The sequence below is a fragment of the Glandiceps talaboti genome, chromosome 19, assembly GCF_964340395.1.
Source record: "Glandiceps talaboti chromosome 19, keGlaTala1.1, whole genome shotgun sequence".
NCBI lineage: Eukaryota > Metazoa > Hemichordata > Enteropneusta > Spengelidae > Glandiceps > Glandiceps talaboti.
In genome coordinates, this window is record NC_135567.1 from 12038369 (window position 1) to 12054945 (window position 16577).

The 16577-nt window shown below is 35.3% G+C and overlaps 1 protein-coding gene across 1 annotated transcript; it reads left to right on the forward strand.

Annotated features, from left to right (window-relative positions):
• The first annotated feature begins 604 nt into the window (after positions 1–604).
• LOC144449995 (BTB/POZ domain-containing protein 17-like) lies at positions 605–2125 on the forward strand. The gene has a single exon (XM_078140561.1). It carries the CDS (start codon positions 605–607, stop codon positions 2123–2125), a length of 1521 nt encoding a protein of 506 aa, XP_077996687.1.
• The last annotated feature ends 14452 nt before the right edge of the window (positions 2126–16577 follow it).

Sequence of the window (16577 nt, forward strand, 5' to 3'; positions counted from 1 at the left end):
TTAGCAACCATGACCATGGCCAAAGCAAAAGCCAAAATGTGGTGTATTTCACAAAGATAACAATAGGGTTTTTAGACAAGTGAACAAACATTCAAAAAATGTTGCAAATGTACCTACGAACAAGACCATGCCGATAGCAACAGCCACATTATCACACATATCACAAAGATAACAACAGAGATTAATAGACAATTGATATGCCTAGCAACAGGAACACGCCTATGGCAACAGCCAAACAATCAGGTATATGCAAAGATAACGAAATGCATTAATAGACAAATCAATAAACATTCGAAAAATGTATTTAAATGTGCCTAGCAACAAAACCACACCCATAGCAACAGCCATTTGACAAACTATTTTTCTCACTACATAAATGCCTTATATTTAAAGTAACACATACTGATTTAAAATTGAGTGTACTGTCCGAATCAATTATCAATTACCATATGGAACTAAACTGTTGACGTCGCCTCTAATATTACGCTCAATAGTAAAAACCCGGTAAATATGACTGGAAGCACATAATTTGAATATAACGCCTAGTATAATTATGATACATCCTTATAATGTCGAATATTTTGATTAATTACAGTTCAAAGCAATGGCAACCAGCGCTCAAGACCAATCATCCCAAGAAACAGTTGGTTCAATTGAATCTTTTGTAACCAACCTATCCACAAATCTATTCAACAACTCTGACCTCAGTGACGTAATCCTAAAAGTCGGGGCAAAGAAGTATCATTCCCATAAGTTCCTGCTGGCCAATTTCAGTGACGTTTTACGTACCATGTTGGTGGAAGGCCGCTGGGCAGATGCCAAGAAACCTGTCGTTACTTTAGAGGAGACACCAGAATGTGTTAAAGTATTTGATAGATTTTTAAGATTCATGTATTGTGGTCAGATAGATTTAGATATTAATAGTGTTGTACCTTTATTATCTTTATCAGATAAATACAACGTTCAACAGATTAAGTCTTTATGTGAAGATTACATGGTTAGACAAGTCGAAAATTACAGCAATGTAAACGGGGCTTTAAAGTGGTGGAAGTTTGCAGAAGGTTTTAGTTTAGGAAGTTTGTCCAAAAGTTGCTTTGAATTGATTTGTGAAAATTTAGATGAGGCGTTAGTTTCCAAAGAGTGGGTGGGTTTACACTTTGATCATTTGTGTAAGCTATTAGAAACAACGGATCTGTATGTTACTGATGAGTATGAGTTATATAAGAGGGTTGCTAAGTGGATAGAGGCCAAGATGACTACACAGAATACTGACGAATACATTGCCAAGTTGTTGCCACTAATTCGTTTCCCCCATATGACACCTGAGCAGCTGGATGCTGTTGAAAATTCTCAACTTTGCCAAAATAATATCTCGAAATTTGGAACATTTTTGTACGAGGCATTTAAATTCCACACAATGGGTGATAAGGCGACAGTGAAATTCATGGGTGTGAAGTTTCAACCAAGAATGTATGGATTTGATGGGAAATCACAAGATGGGTCGACAAATTTAGATATTTGGTCTGCTCACTTCCCTTATTGTCAATCCCATCAGTATCTACAGAACGTCAATTGTTCATACACTGTCAATGTACAGAGCAAGTTTGCTGGATCTCAGGCAAAAGAGGACCTAGTCCAGTACAGCTGGTCTCTGGCGATTAACAGTGTACAGATAGAGCAAAACAAATATCTTATTTTGCAGTTTATGCCAGACATTGAAAACACTAATATGAAATACCGCCTCAACGTCACTCTAAGAGAACAGGAGGTGAAGCAAAAGATGCGGGAGCCCGCGATTTATTGCTCTCCTGTGACCGACATAAATAATATGCAAAGGGGCACTGTAAAGGGAATCTTAAAATCAGAAGGCATTGTTGGTAAATCTAAACCACACGTAGCCTCGTTAAAGTCACAGAAAAGTTCTGATCAAACAAGGGTTACTACGTGGTTGAAGGAGATATATGAGCAACAGATAACACAGAAGGGTGAATATAGGAGAAGACACAGCTACGCGGTCAATGCTTGGGGTCAACAAAATCCAGAAAATGCCATTCTGTGTGCATTTCTAAGCTTAAAGGAATCTCAGGATCTTTCAATCACTACACGAATCTTTGTATATCATTAACATTGTATGCAGTCAATGGCAGTGAGTTCTAAGTTTCCATGTCAAAGGACAAATACAATAATGATAATGATGTTGGGTTCTTATATAACTTTTTCCCACGCCGTGCTCAAAGTGCTTTACGATTGTTATTACCCCTGGCTCGGATCAGAACAGCACAACGGCTCTTTAGTCTTCCTCAACTCCCCGGGGAGCATACAATCCATTGCAGCCATTTAAGTGCATAGGATAAAAGCCTTGACATTGCAACCCACATCCTACCAGGTCCATATAAATACCAATAGAAAGTCAAATAAGTAGTTATAATATGTATTAACCGTTCATTTTCATTCAATGAGACAAAACTAAATTGATACTTTAAGTAACATCATAGATTTTGATTTTATACAAACTTAAGCTGTAGAAACGACACGTCTTAAAGAAAACATTGCATTTGCATTGCTAAAATACAAGTAGGAATAATGTGTATGGTAAAAAAGATTATTTATATGTTAATCAAAAATACTTTTTCTTCGTTCGCCCAAGGAAAATACTCATGCCCTAAAGAGCCTTTGTCACTACACGTCGTAAGACAAATGAAGAAAATTTTTGGAGAATTACATAATTATACCAGCGCCAAGTAAAGTAATGGCAATTTTGAACGTTTAGACTTATATTTCGAACACAGCAAATCCAGTGACGTAGACACGTATTGTTGTGACGTAGAACAACAACAAATTCAATATTGTTTTTGTTCAACCTAGCGTTTGGATACGGTGTAAGAGATGCATGCGCAGCAGAAGACAGCACAATGTCTCATATTTTGAATAATCGCAATCTGAAACTAACTAGAGATGACTGTATATAATATCATACTCTATACCAGATTCATAGAAATGTAGAAATACAACGACCAAATATTATTTCAAAAAAAATTATAACACTTTTTGTAACATGCTATAAAAATCATCAGACGAAATTTTAGAGACATAAATACCGATACTGTGAGTTTGTTTAATGCTTGATGAAGTTTTACTATGGGTAGATTGAACATGTCTATTCACTTGTGTCAGATAGGTATAAGCCTGTGCCTAGAAACTCTATTTAGTCCGAAGATAGTGTATTACTAGTTTTCATGAATATGGTTGTAAAAGGTTAAAAAAGGCACAGGAATTTATGATATTCATCCTGTGGTCTGATCCAAAATACTATAATGTGATTACTTATACGGATGTAGTTTTGATAAGAATATTGGTATCAAAATCTGTAGTTTTGAATGTTAATTATCACAACGCAAATAAGCAATAAAGTTGATTTTCGCCAGATCATTTCAAGGTATTTGTAAGATTGTATGTATTTCTGTTATAATCCAACATATACAACCTACAAAATTTCACAGAAGTAGAAGACATCCAATGTACATACATGCATACATACATACATACATACATACATACATACATACATACATACATACATACATACATACGATTAGGCCAATCGTGAGGAGAAGGAAAATGCAAAAGCTATCGTACGTATGAAATATAATTCTATCAACTAAGGGTGACGAAAGTCTAAGTTTTACAGATGTCAAACGAATATTGAACTGAGAGATATTATAATCATATCAATATGAAGCAGTAACCAAAAGATATTTTTAATGGAAATTATGCATTCAGAGACAAAGTATTAAAACAGAAGGTGTGTCTCTAATAGTATGTATTGTAAAAACTCGACAGGTACACCGTGGAGGAATTGTGGGTACACATACACGTCCTGTCTGTGACGTCATGACCATCTAAACAAAAGCGATCAACCCTTACGACAACATCAGTTACTGTGATGTTAAAAATCAGTACAGAAGGCGATTTTACTCCCTGTGTCATATAAAAGGTAAGTGAGAGACAACTTTCAAGGTGTACTACTAAACACATACTATACATATAAGACACAGGCTGAGTTCTCCATACATACTTCACATACGTTTCAAAATGAACAGGCGACTGGGTATCTAGTATTCACGTTGGTTCCATGGTAAGTAACTGTTCAATGGAGTTTAATAAATGCTGCAAGGATTACTAGTAGTAAGCTTAAACTTATATAAGCTTTGAGAGAGAGAGTGTCAATTAGACAACGACGCAGTGTTCCCTGCTACCTTGAAAATAACCGTTACATTTATAGGAGCCTTCATTTTATTTTCAGACTAATATGTTCTCATGGCAACAGTTGGACTCGTAACACAAAAATTCGTTCCCCGCTTGTGTAAGGACAAGGTGTTACAAGAATTTGGTGAGCATGACGCCAAAAAACAGTAGATTTTGTCGTATTTTTTTAAAAATCAGACTGGCAACTTCACTTGAACAAGCACCCCTTATCTTTCTGTGTACCGTTATTTTTAGTTGATGAAGTGTTTTTATTTCGACAACATAGTTAATTTTTAACTTATATAATCGATTGACCAACACGCAAGTGACAAGTGAACTCATGGTGGCTGACCCTAGAACCTTCTAATGGCGTTATCAACATTGTTTATGAATTCTGTCACTCGCTCGTTCTCTAAACAATGCGGTACTAGGCATAAATCAATTATATGTCCCAAGACAAAATATTAGTTATATTAAAAGTCAAATTTACAAATCAGTCTACAAGGAAAGCCATGATGGGGTGCCCCTTATATCTGCCAACAACTTTAACTGCCGGTGAGGGCGGAGCATCACGACGTGGCGTTAATACAGCGAATGTTATAATTAATTCCAATATTCTACATCGATCTCAAAGTCATAGTAAACTAATGAGATGAAGCCAAAAAGCGGAATGATCACACTATGTACAGTTTTTCAAATCACCAGTATACTAATATATGATTTAACCTTTGACGTTTATCTCATGATTAATAGCAATATTGTCGTTTTGTATCCAACAGGAGAGGTGGTACTTGTACTGGTACATTTCCCCGTCGCTACACGTCATTACAGAAAATATACAGATACCAATTGTAGCAAATAACACACTGAGGTGCGTATGTAAGAACACGATGATTTAGCACATATTGCCTTGTGTTATTGTCACTTTGTCTAAATAAGCACATAGGCCGACTGGGTAACAGTACTGGTATTAGTTTAGTACTAATATGTACCAAGTAGGCCATTTTTACCCCGTGTAAGGGGGGGGGGGTATGTTATGTCAGTCTGTCTGTCTGTGCTTTTGTTTGTCTGTCTCTCCATCTGTCTGTTTCTGTCTGCGTCTGTTTCTGTTTGAAAGAGTGGATGGATGGATGAATGAATTAATGAATTAATGAATTAATGAATGGACGCAGTATCTAAAATGCTACAGTACCAATTCTCATTTGATAAACAAATTTGCGAGTGATTATCTCAACAACAGATAAGATTATGACTGAAACTATGTACTTAATAATGACTTATTTGCAAAGAATTCCATTTTTTTGGTAAACAATATATTAAGAATGTAAGCTTTAAGTAGAATAAGTGCTAACTGTGTTATCTGCGTTCGTACTTTCACAAGGGTAGTAAGTGCAACTGAAAACAACGGTCATCTCAAATGTAAATACCCTTGAGCACTCACACTGTCACTCACGTGACATGGCGTTCTGATATGTTTTTAATATATCTAGATGAAACAGCTAATTTCCGTTAACACATACGCTGGGATCAAACGATTTCGTGTGCAAGGTCAAGGAACGATCAGGCAACGAATTCCATACAACCTTATAATTCTTGTTTCATTACAGCTCAAAGCAATGGCAACAAGTGTTCATGACCAACAATTCAGTGAAACAATTGGTTCAATTGAATCCTTTGTAACCAACCTATCCACAAATCTGTACAACAACTCTGACCTCAGTGACGTAGTGTTGAAAGTTGGGGCAAAGGTGTACCATGCACACAAGTTCCTGCTGGCCAACTTCAGTGATGTTTTCCGTACCATGTTGGTGGAAGGCCGCTGGGCAGATGCTATGAAACCTGACGTTACTTTAGAGGAGACACCAGAATGTGTTAAAGTATTTGATAGATTTTTAAGATTCATGTATTGTGGTCACATTGATTTAGATGTTGACAGTGTTGCACCTTTATTATCTTTAGCAGATAAATACAATGTTCTTCAGATTAAGTCATTTTGTGAAGATTACATGATTAGACAAGTCGAAAATTACAGCAATGTAAACGGGGCTTTACAGTGGTGGAAGTTTGCAGAAAGTTTTAGTTTAGATAGGTTGTCAAAAAGCTGTTTTGAATTGATTTGTGAAAATTTAGATGAGGCCTTAGTTTCAAAAGAGTGGGTGGGTTTACAGTTTGATCTTTTGTGTAAGCTATTAGAAACAACGGATCTGTATGTTACTGACGAATATGAGTTATACAAGGGGGTTGCTAAGTGGATAGAGGCCAAGATGACTACACAGAATACTGACGAATACATTACTAACTTGTTACCACTAATTCGTTTTCCCCAAATGAAACCTGAACAGGTTGATTCTGTCGAAAATTCGCAACTTTACCAAAATAATTCCACGAAAGTTGGGCAATTTTTGTACGAGGCATTTAAATTTCACTCAATGGGTGATGAAAAACCAGGGAAATTCATAGGTGTAAAGTTTGAACCACGAATGTATGGATTCGATGTGACGTCACAAAGTGAATTGACAACATTAAATATTTTGTCGGATAACATCCCTTATTGTCGCTCCCCGCAGTATATATCATCCTTGAATTTGTCATACTCTGTCAACGTACAGGCCAAGCTGGCTGACTCGCAGGCAAACCAGGGACCAGTGCAGTACAGTTGGTCTCTGGCGATTAACAATGTAGAGATAGCGCAAAATAAGTATCTTATTATGCAGTTTATTCCTGACAATCACAACACTAATATGAAATACCGCCTCAACATCACTCTGAGAGAAATGGAGGTTAAGCAGCAGATGCAAGGGTGTTGTTACAGTTCCGAAACCGTGAAAAGTGACACTGTAAAATGTGTCTTAAAATCTGACGGCATTGTTGGTAAATTTAATTCTCATGTAGCTTCGTTCAGTTCACAGAACCCTCCTGATAAAGTATGGATCACTACGTGGTTAAAAGAGATATACGAGCAACAGATCACACGAAGGAGTATTAAAGTATATCCCGGGGTGAACTTCGGAAGTAAGCACCTTTATGCTTGTGCAAAGAACCGTTGGGGTCAACGGACTCCAGCAAATGCTGTTATGTGTGCGTTCCTAGATTTTAATGAATCTCAGAACCTTTCAATCTCCACACGCATATTTGCATATCAGTGACATAACATTACAGATTGTGTAATCCATAGCAATTAGTTCAAATTTTCTATGTCAGTAACAGAACTGGTAATATTCTAATAGAAATTTAAATTTATGTATTTTTATGTATCGTAATGTCCACAAGTCAATGACACAAGACTACTTCAATACTAAGTAAGTTAGGAAAAGCAGCGGTGCTTTCATAGTTTTCGTCCATTTGTGAAGAAGAAGATATATCAATGCGAGTACTAGATAGCCGTAACAAATAAGAAATTAACAACTTATGTGAAAAAATGTTCCGGTTTATGTGAATTATTTAAGAACTTGTAACCTGTCCTTTCTTGCTTGAAATGTACACTTAATAAAAATCTTAAATACAAAAAAGTATGATTTCGGTTTATCCAAATTTGAAGCAACAACCACATGCACACTTTAAAAAAATGTGCCCATAAAACGTTATTTGTAGTTAGTCGGGCTAAGAAATTAGTCAAGGCAAGGCAATAATTATAAGTGCTGCACCAGAAACTGGAATAATGTACCATATTTTGAAGATTACTGTGTGTCATACTCGATGTCAGAATCTCAGAAATAGAGAAATCCAGGAGCTAAATATAATTACAAAACGTTTATAAAAACTTTTTTTTAACGTGATACAGAAATCGTTGGACGCAATTTTATCGGCTGAAAACCAAATACAATGTGTCATTTTAATGTTTTGAGAAATTTTCCATGAGGAGATTGAATATGTTCATTTATTTGAGTATGGAAGGGTACAAAGCCTGTGAAAAGAAAACCATCTTTAGTCACTAGATAATATTATATTACTTACTTTTCATGAATATAGTTTAATCAATATAAAACAAAGTGTGATGATTTGTATTAACGAACCAGCTGGTCGCCACCAAAAGCTAATGTGATTACTTGTACGGCTGTAATTTGAATGACGATATTGGCATCAAAATATGTAATTTTGAATGTTAACTTTTACAATGCAAATAAGCAATAAAGTTAATTTTCTACAGAATTGGATCACTTCAATTTTTAGTAGGATTGTGTGTAATGCTATTGAAATGTTTACACACACACACACACACACACACACACACACATACATATATATATATATATATATATATATATATATATATATATATATATATATATATATATATATATATATATATATATATATATATATACACGCACACATAAGAATTTTGGCAATCATGTGGAGCTGAATAAGTGTAAACAAAGGGTTCTAGAGATGTCCTGAAACTGATTGAACTGATTGACATTATAGTCATATGAATATGTAACACGCACAAAAATATGATTTCACCAGATATTAAGAATGAGGGACATGCACTCACCGACATAGTAAACAGAAGGCGTGTCTCTAATAGTTTGTACTATCAACAAGACTTGTAGTGAAAGGATAAACTTGGCATGTCTATTGTCTAAACATGACTCTGTGTAAATTACGTGAATGGCGCTTACATCCTTGAATTTGAAACAAATGGGCGCCTTCAGGACAATTGTTTTCCAGACACCAAATCTTTTAAAATACTAAACATCTAGAGTCATGACATTCTTCCGTCTTATCTAAAATGTGATGTCCTCATCACTAAAATATCTTATTCTCAGGAAAGATGATAGCAGTACCTATTGAAACGAGATGGCGTAAATTTATAAAAGCACGTCTAAATTATTGTCTCCCTGCCTATGTCAGCTATTGCAATAAAACTTTCTACTACTGGATGTTTGGCGATATGTATTAACAGCGTCATGTCTGAACGGTAATTACAAATTCATGACAGTACAGTAAACACCGACAGTTACACAATAGAGGAATTGTGGGTCCACATACACGTCCCGTCTGTGACCAACTAAACGAAGGCGATCAACTCTTACGACAACATCAGTTTTTGTGACGTTAAGAATCAGTACAGAAGGCGATTTTACTCCCCTTGTTCTTTGTAAGGTAAGTGAAAGACAGTCATCAACGTGTACTAAACACATACTATAGTTCAAAACCCCAGGCTGAGTTCCCTATACTTAACACCAGATTTCAAAATGAACAGGCTACTAGATATCTAGTAGGAGAATTATTCAAGTTCATTCCATGGTAAGTAACTGTTTGCCTTGGATTAAATGCTGCACTGATTACCAGTATACTGATAAACTGATGTTAGCTTTGAGAAAGAGTTTCAAGACGTAGTTTTAACTGCTACCTTGAAAATAACCGCTACGTTTATAGGAGCCTTCATTTCATTTTCTCAATATGTTCTCATGGCAACAGTTGGACTTCAAACACCACAATTTATTTCCTGCTGCTGTAAGGGCTAGGTGAACACAGATTTATTACAGATTTGGTGAGCATGACCCCAAAAGACAGTATATTTTGTCATATTGTTTTATACTTACTTTATGTTATTTAATTTGTTGAACTTGACGACAAAAGGGGGTAGATTTTGTTGTATTACTTTTATTCGTCAGACTGGCAGCTTTACTTGAAACAACACCCCCTTTCTCTATGTGTAACGTTATTTTTAGCTGATGAGGTGTTCTTATTGCGGCGTGTTAGCTAATGTTTAATTTAACTAATCTCTTTTCCGACACACTGACGGAACTCGTGGGTCTGTGGCTGACCTTAGAACTTTATAATGACGTTATCAATACCCTTTATCAATTCTGTCACACGCAATCTGCTTTAGATTTGAGAAACTAATGAAATTTGTCATGAATACCTCGATAAAATATTACTTATTCTATGTTTATAATTATTTATGATATAAAATCTTTGGTTAAAAGTTAAATTTACAACGTCGAGTATATTAAGGTAGGACATGATACATCCGTGCATAAGGTTAATCCTTTATATTGCCAGTGAGGGCGGTATGACATGACAGAGTTTACATCGAATGGTACAATTCTATCTTTTAATGCTAATCGTTTCCTACATAGATTTCAAAGTCATAATACAAAAAATAAACAAAAAGATGAAACCAAAAAAGCGGAATGTTCACTTATCGTACAATCTTCCAAATAAAAAGTATACTAATAATATGATTTAACTTTCATTTGACGTTTATCTCTGGATTAATAGCAAGGTTGTCTGTTTTATTGAACAGGTGAGGTGACACTGGTACTGGTACATTTCCCCATCGCTATGTGGCGTTCCTTTTTCAAAAAAAGAACTGACTGTAGCAAGGAACCTACCGTGGTATGTATGACCATGATGATTCAGTTCATATTAGATAGTTAGCCGAATATTCACTATAACATAAGATGTGAATCAACTAAAGTGACCCTGGTGACGTGGTCACAACGCTAACAATAACTTAAAGAATGCAAGCTTCAAATAACAATAAGTCACAGATAAATTTAATTCCTAAAGTTTGGGAATAGAGGTGGAGGTGAATAGTTTTATTTTAATTGAATCTGCTATGATCGATATCACCCACTGTTTGGAACTCATGTAATTATATGCTCTACACAGATCCTGGAAATCATCTTTCATTCAATCATTTCTAAAAATGATTCTCTATATATATATTTTTTATATTTTAACATGGTTATACTTTTTAAAGTGTGTCCATGACAGTACCGTCATGGGGTCGTCCACACTATGGTACTCATATACCTAATTTAATTTGGTGTATGACGACATTTTTTTCAAATATTTGTTATGTTCATACTTTTATTTGCGTTATCGATTTACAGTGTTTCTTGAAGTGAAGTTGCCTCTCAGTAATTTTCTCACAACATTTTTGCCTTGTTGAAAAAAATACCACATATTCTTGTGGAATTCTACGTACTGTCTGAGACAATTACCAATCTTGGTCACTTAAATTAGAAGGGGATCTAAACCATATGGAGGTGAAGTATCGACCTCGCTTCTAGCATTATGCTAATAAAATAGAAAAAAGGGGGCGCGCATCACAGCACGCACATAATTTCAATATAACTAGTATACATACGTATAATGTCCAATTGGCTTGTTTGATTGATTACAGACCAAACCAAAGGCAATAAGCGCTGCTGACCAATCATCCCTTCAAACAGTTGGTTCAAGTGAATCCTTTGTAGCCAACCTATCTACAAATCTGTACAACAACCCTGACTTCAGTGACGTACTCTTAAAAGTTGGGGTAAAGAAGTATCATGTACACAAGTTGCTGCTGGCCAACGTCAGTGATGTTTTCTATACCATGTTGGTGGAAAGTCGCTGGGCTGATGCTAAGAAACCTGTCATTACCTTAAAGGAGACTCCAGAATGTTTAAAAGTATTTGATAGATTTTTAAGATTTATGTATTGTGGTCAGATATATTTAGATGTTACGAGTGTTGTACCTTTATTATCTTTAGCAGATAAATACAACGTTCAACAGATTAAGTCTTTATGTGAAGATTACATGGTTAGACAAGTCGAAACTAACAGCAATGTAAACGTGGCTCTACAGTGGTGGAAGTTTGCAGAAAGTTTTAGTTTAGATAGCTTGTCAAAAAGTTGCTTTGAATTCATTTGTGAAAATTTAGATGAGGCATTAGTTTCCAGAGAGTGGGTTGGATTACAGTTTAATCATTTGTGTAAGCTATTAGAATCAACGGATCTATATGTTACTGACGAGTATGAGTTATATAAGGGGGTTGCTAAGTGGATAGAGGCCAAGATGACTACACAGAATACTGACGAATACATTACCAAGTTGTTGCCACTAATTCGTTTTCCTCAAATGAAACTCGAACAGGTTGATTCAGTCGAAAATTCTCAACTTTACCAAAATAATTCCACGAAAGTTTGGAAAATTTTGTATGAGGCATTTAAATTTCACTCAATCGGTGATAAAGCCACAGAGAAATTCACAACTGTGCTATGTGAACCGCGAATGTATGGGTTAGATTTCAAGTCAGAAAATAAATTGACAACATTAAATGTGCGATATGATAACATCCCTTATTGTCACGCCCAGCAGTATATACCGTCCTTGAATTTGTCATACTCTGTCAACGTACAGGCCAAGCTGGCTGACTCGTGGAGAAACCAGAAACCACGAGTGTATAAATGCAGATGGACTCTGGCGATTGACAGAGTGCAGCTAGAGCAAAACAATCTTCTTATTATGCAGTTCGTTCCTGACAACTTTTACAGTAATGATAGTAATACGAAATACCGCCTCAACATCACTCTGAAAGAAATGGAGGTTAACCTGGGGATGCCGGGAGAGTGCCGTTACGGTTCCGAAACCGTCAAACCGGCCATTGTAAAAGGTGTCTTAAAATCTGATGGCATTTTTGGTAAATTTGACCCACATGTAGTCTTAAAGTCACAAAAATGTGCTGATCAAACAAGAGTCACTACGTGGTTGAAGGAGATATATCAGCAACAGATAACACAGTGGGATAGAAATAGGAGAGCAAATGAGTTTGTCAGCCATAGGAGTAGAAACAACCCTTGGGGTTATCAAAGTCCAGCAAATGCCATTCTGTGTGCCTTTCTAGATTTTAATGAATTTCAGCAGCTTTCAATCTCTACACAAATCTCTGTATATCATTGACATTGTCCAGTGAATATTAGCCAGTTCAATTTTCTATATCATGAAGAGAACTAACAAAATACCAACAGAATGTTAAATCGAATTATGTATTTTATATCAGGTAGTGACAATTAATGTTCATTTAATGAAAAAAATTGATTTGATACTTGAATTATGATCATTATAACATAATTATACCAGTACCAGTAATATCACGGAAAATCAGGAGAAGTAATGGCAATTTTGAACGTTTAGACTCATATTTCGAACACTGCAATACCAGTGACGTAGATCCTCGTCGTCGTGACATAGAATAGCAAATTCAATAGTTTTGTTGAACCTGGCTTTTACATGGCATACGTGATGCACACGCAGCAGACAACAGAATAGTGTCTCATATTTAGAATAATCGCAATCTGAAGCAGCTAAAGATGACTGTATATCATATCATACTATATTCCAGAAATATTGAATAACAAGAAATACAAATATTATTTCAAAATCAATGATACACTTTTACTAACATGATACAGATCGACTGAAATACCGATACGGTCAGTTTGTTTAATATTTTCTGAAGTTTTACTCTTGGTAGATTGAACGTGTCAATTCATTAGTATGAGATAGGTATAAGCCTGTGATAAGAAACTCTTATGTAATTAGAGGATAATGTATTGGTATTTTTCATGAAAATTATTGAAAAAAGTGAAAAAGCACAGGGATTTATGATATCCAATCCTGTGGTGTTTTCTCACTTAATCTAAATGTGATTACTTGTCTGTACGTAATTTTAGTAACCATATTGGTATTATAATCTGTAATTGTAAATGTTACTGTTACAACGAAAATAAGAATAAAGTTGATTTTCGCCTGATTACTTTGAGGTGTTTGCAAGATTATTTGAACTTCTGGTGTAATACAACATATGTAACATATAAAATGTACACAATTTCACAGTACGTGGTACATACATACATACATACATACATACATACATACATACATACATACATACGCACGCACGCACGCACGCACGCACACACACACACACACACACATACATACATACATACATACATACAGACAGACAGACAGACAGATAGACAGACAGACAGACAGACAGACAGACAGACAGATACACAAACAAACAAACAAACAAACAAACAAACAAACAAACAAACAAACAAACAAACAAACAAACAAACAAAAACAAATGTACACCATACGATTAGAGACAGAAAAGTGTGAAAGCTATCGTACAAATTAAATACATTTTTATCAACTAAAGGTTCTAGAGATGTCCGACGGATATTGAACTGATTGACATTATGGTCATATGAATATGTAACACTAACAAAAAAATGATTTCACCGGATATTATGAATGAGGGACATGCACTCAGCGACAGAGTAAACAAAAGGCGTGTCTCTAAAAGTATGTACAGTTAGCACCGACAGTTACACTGTAGTGGAATTATGGGTACACATTCATGTCCTGTCTGTGACGTCATGACCAACTAAATGAAAGCGATCAACGCTTGCGACAACATCAGTTCTTGTAACGTTAACAATCAGTACAGAAGGCGATTTTACTCCCTGCGCCTTTTAAAAGGTAAGTGGAGAGAGTCATTAACGTGTATTACTAAATACATACTACAGTTTCAAAACACATTTTATGGTTTTAAAACACTGACCGAGTTCCCCATACTTGACATCATCTACAAAATGAACAGCCGAGAAGATATTTATCAGGTGAATTATTCAACTTGGTTCCATTGGACAGTAACTGTTTGAATTGTGTTAAATGTTGCAAGGGTTACTAGTAAGCTTAAACTGATGTAGATTTTGAGAGTGTCACAGTTGAACTACAAACACCACAAGACGTTACAAGAATTCGGATTTTTCGAAATTTTGGTGAGCATACGCCAAAAGGGAGTTGACTTGATTGCGTAGCTGTTATTCGTCAGATTGACAACTTTACTTGAAACAACACCCCATTTCGCTATGTGTAACATTATTTTTAGCTGATGAGGTGTTCTTATTGCGACGTTTTAGCTAATTTTTAACAATTAACCGACAAACTTAGTGAACTCATGGGTCTGTGTCTGTCTGACCTTTGAACCTTAGCTAATTTTTAACTTAAATAATCAATTAACCGACACACTTTGTGACTGTGTGGTGTGTCTGTCTGACCTTTGACCCTCATGATGACGTTATCAATATCATACATCAAGTCTGTCACAAGCAATTTGCTTTAAAATTGCGGAACTAGTAAAATCTGTCATGTGTCACTCGCTAAAATATTGTTTATTCTATGTTTATAATTACCAGTTTCCGAAGTCGAATGTACTCTATATATATAAGGAAGGCCGTGACAGGGTACACCCTTACAACGGTCAACCCCTGCCTTTGTGGCGGAGTGACATGACGTATTTTAGAGTCAACATCGAGTTGTACCATTCCAACATTTTTCCATGCTAATCGTTACCTATATTGATCTTAAAGTCATAATAAAACAAATGAAATGAAGCTAACAAATAAAATGATCTCTCAGTTTATACTTTTCAAATCACCAGCATGTCAATATATGATTTGACTTTCATTTGACGTTTATATCTAGATTAACAGCACGATTATGTTTGTTGTTTATTCAATAGGAGAAGTGACACTTGTACTGTTACATTATCACGTCACTGTACGACATTATCATAAAGATAAATATATCCTAATCGCAGCAAACAAGCATCTGAGGTAGGTGTGTAAAACCACGATCGATGATTCAGTAATTGTTAACTTGTCATTTTGTGTGGTGAATATAATATCTGTAAGTCTATTGCTGTCGGGATAATAGTGTTATGAAACAGGTATGGCGTTGGTTTAGTGTTACATTAATTAATATGTACCACATAGGCTATATCTACCTCATATAAGGGAAGGCCTAAGTCATATACAGTAGGTTATAACTCTGTTTGTTTGTTTGTCTGACTGACTGACTGACTGACTGACTGACTGACTGACTGACTATCTGTCTGTCTGTCTGTCTGTCTGTCTGTCTGTCTGTCTGTATGTATGTATGTATGTATATATGTACGTACGTACTTACGTACTTACGTACATACGTACGTAGCTATGTATGTATGTATGTATGTATGTATGTATATATGTATGTATGTATGTATGTATGTATGTATGTCTCTGTTTCTCTAGATGGATGGCTAGATGTATGGACGGACACTGTATCTAAAAATCTACTTGAATAAAAATCTACTTGCAATGAATAAACATTACCAAACAATAATATTTTTTTTAGATTATGGTAGCAACTATATATATGAGTCATTTACATAAATTTATGTTTGGAAATTAAACAACGTCTTAAGGAAGCAAACTTCTTATGACAAACTTACAGCAAATATTGATAAAAATAGAAGGCAGACAAAAATCGATTCCTGGGAGTTGGGTGGGGGACCATTTCAAAAACGATTTTATGATTCTACTTTTGATTAATATCACTAACTGCTTGGAATTCTAATAATTACATAAACTGCTGATAGATCCTGGAATTAATCTTTCATTTAACCATTTCTAACAATTCTTCTCCTTTTTTTCGGAATTTCAGTAGTCTTTTTATATAGTGTCCATCAATATACTTTTTTGAGGCCGGAGTCGAT

What these genes read in the sequence shown, in the direction of transcription:
- LOC144449995 (XM_078140561.1), top strand. Translation starts at nt 605, where the DNA reads ATGGCAACCAGCGCTCAAGACCAATCATCCCAAGAAACAGTTGGTTCA.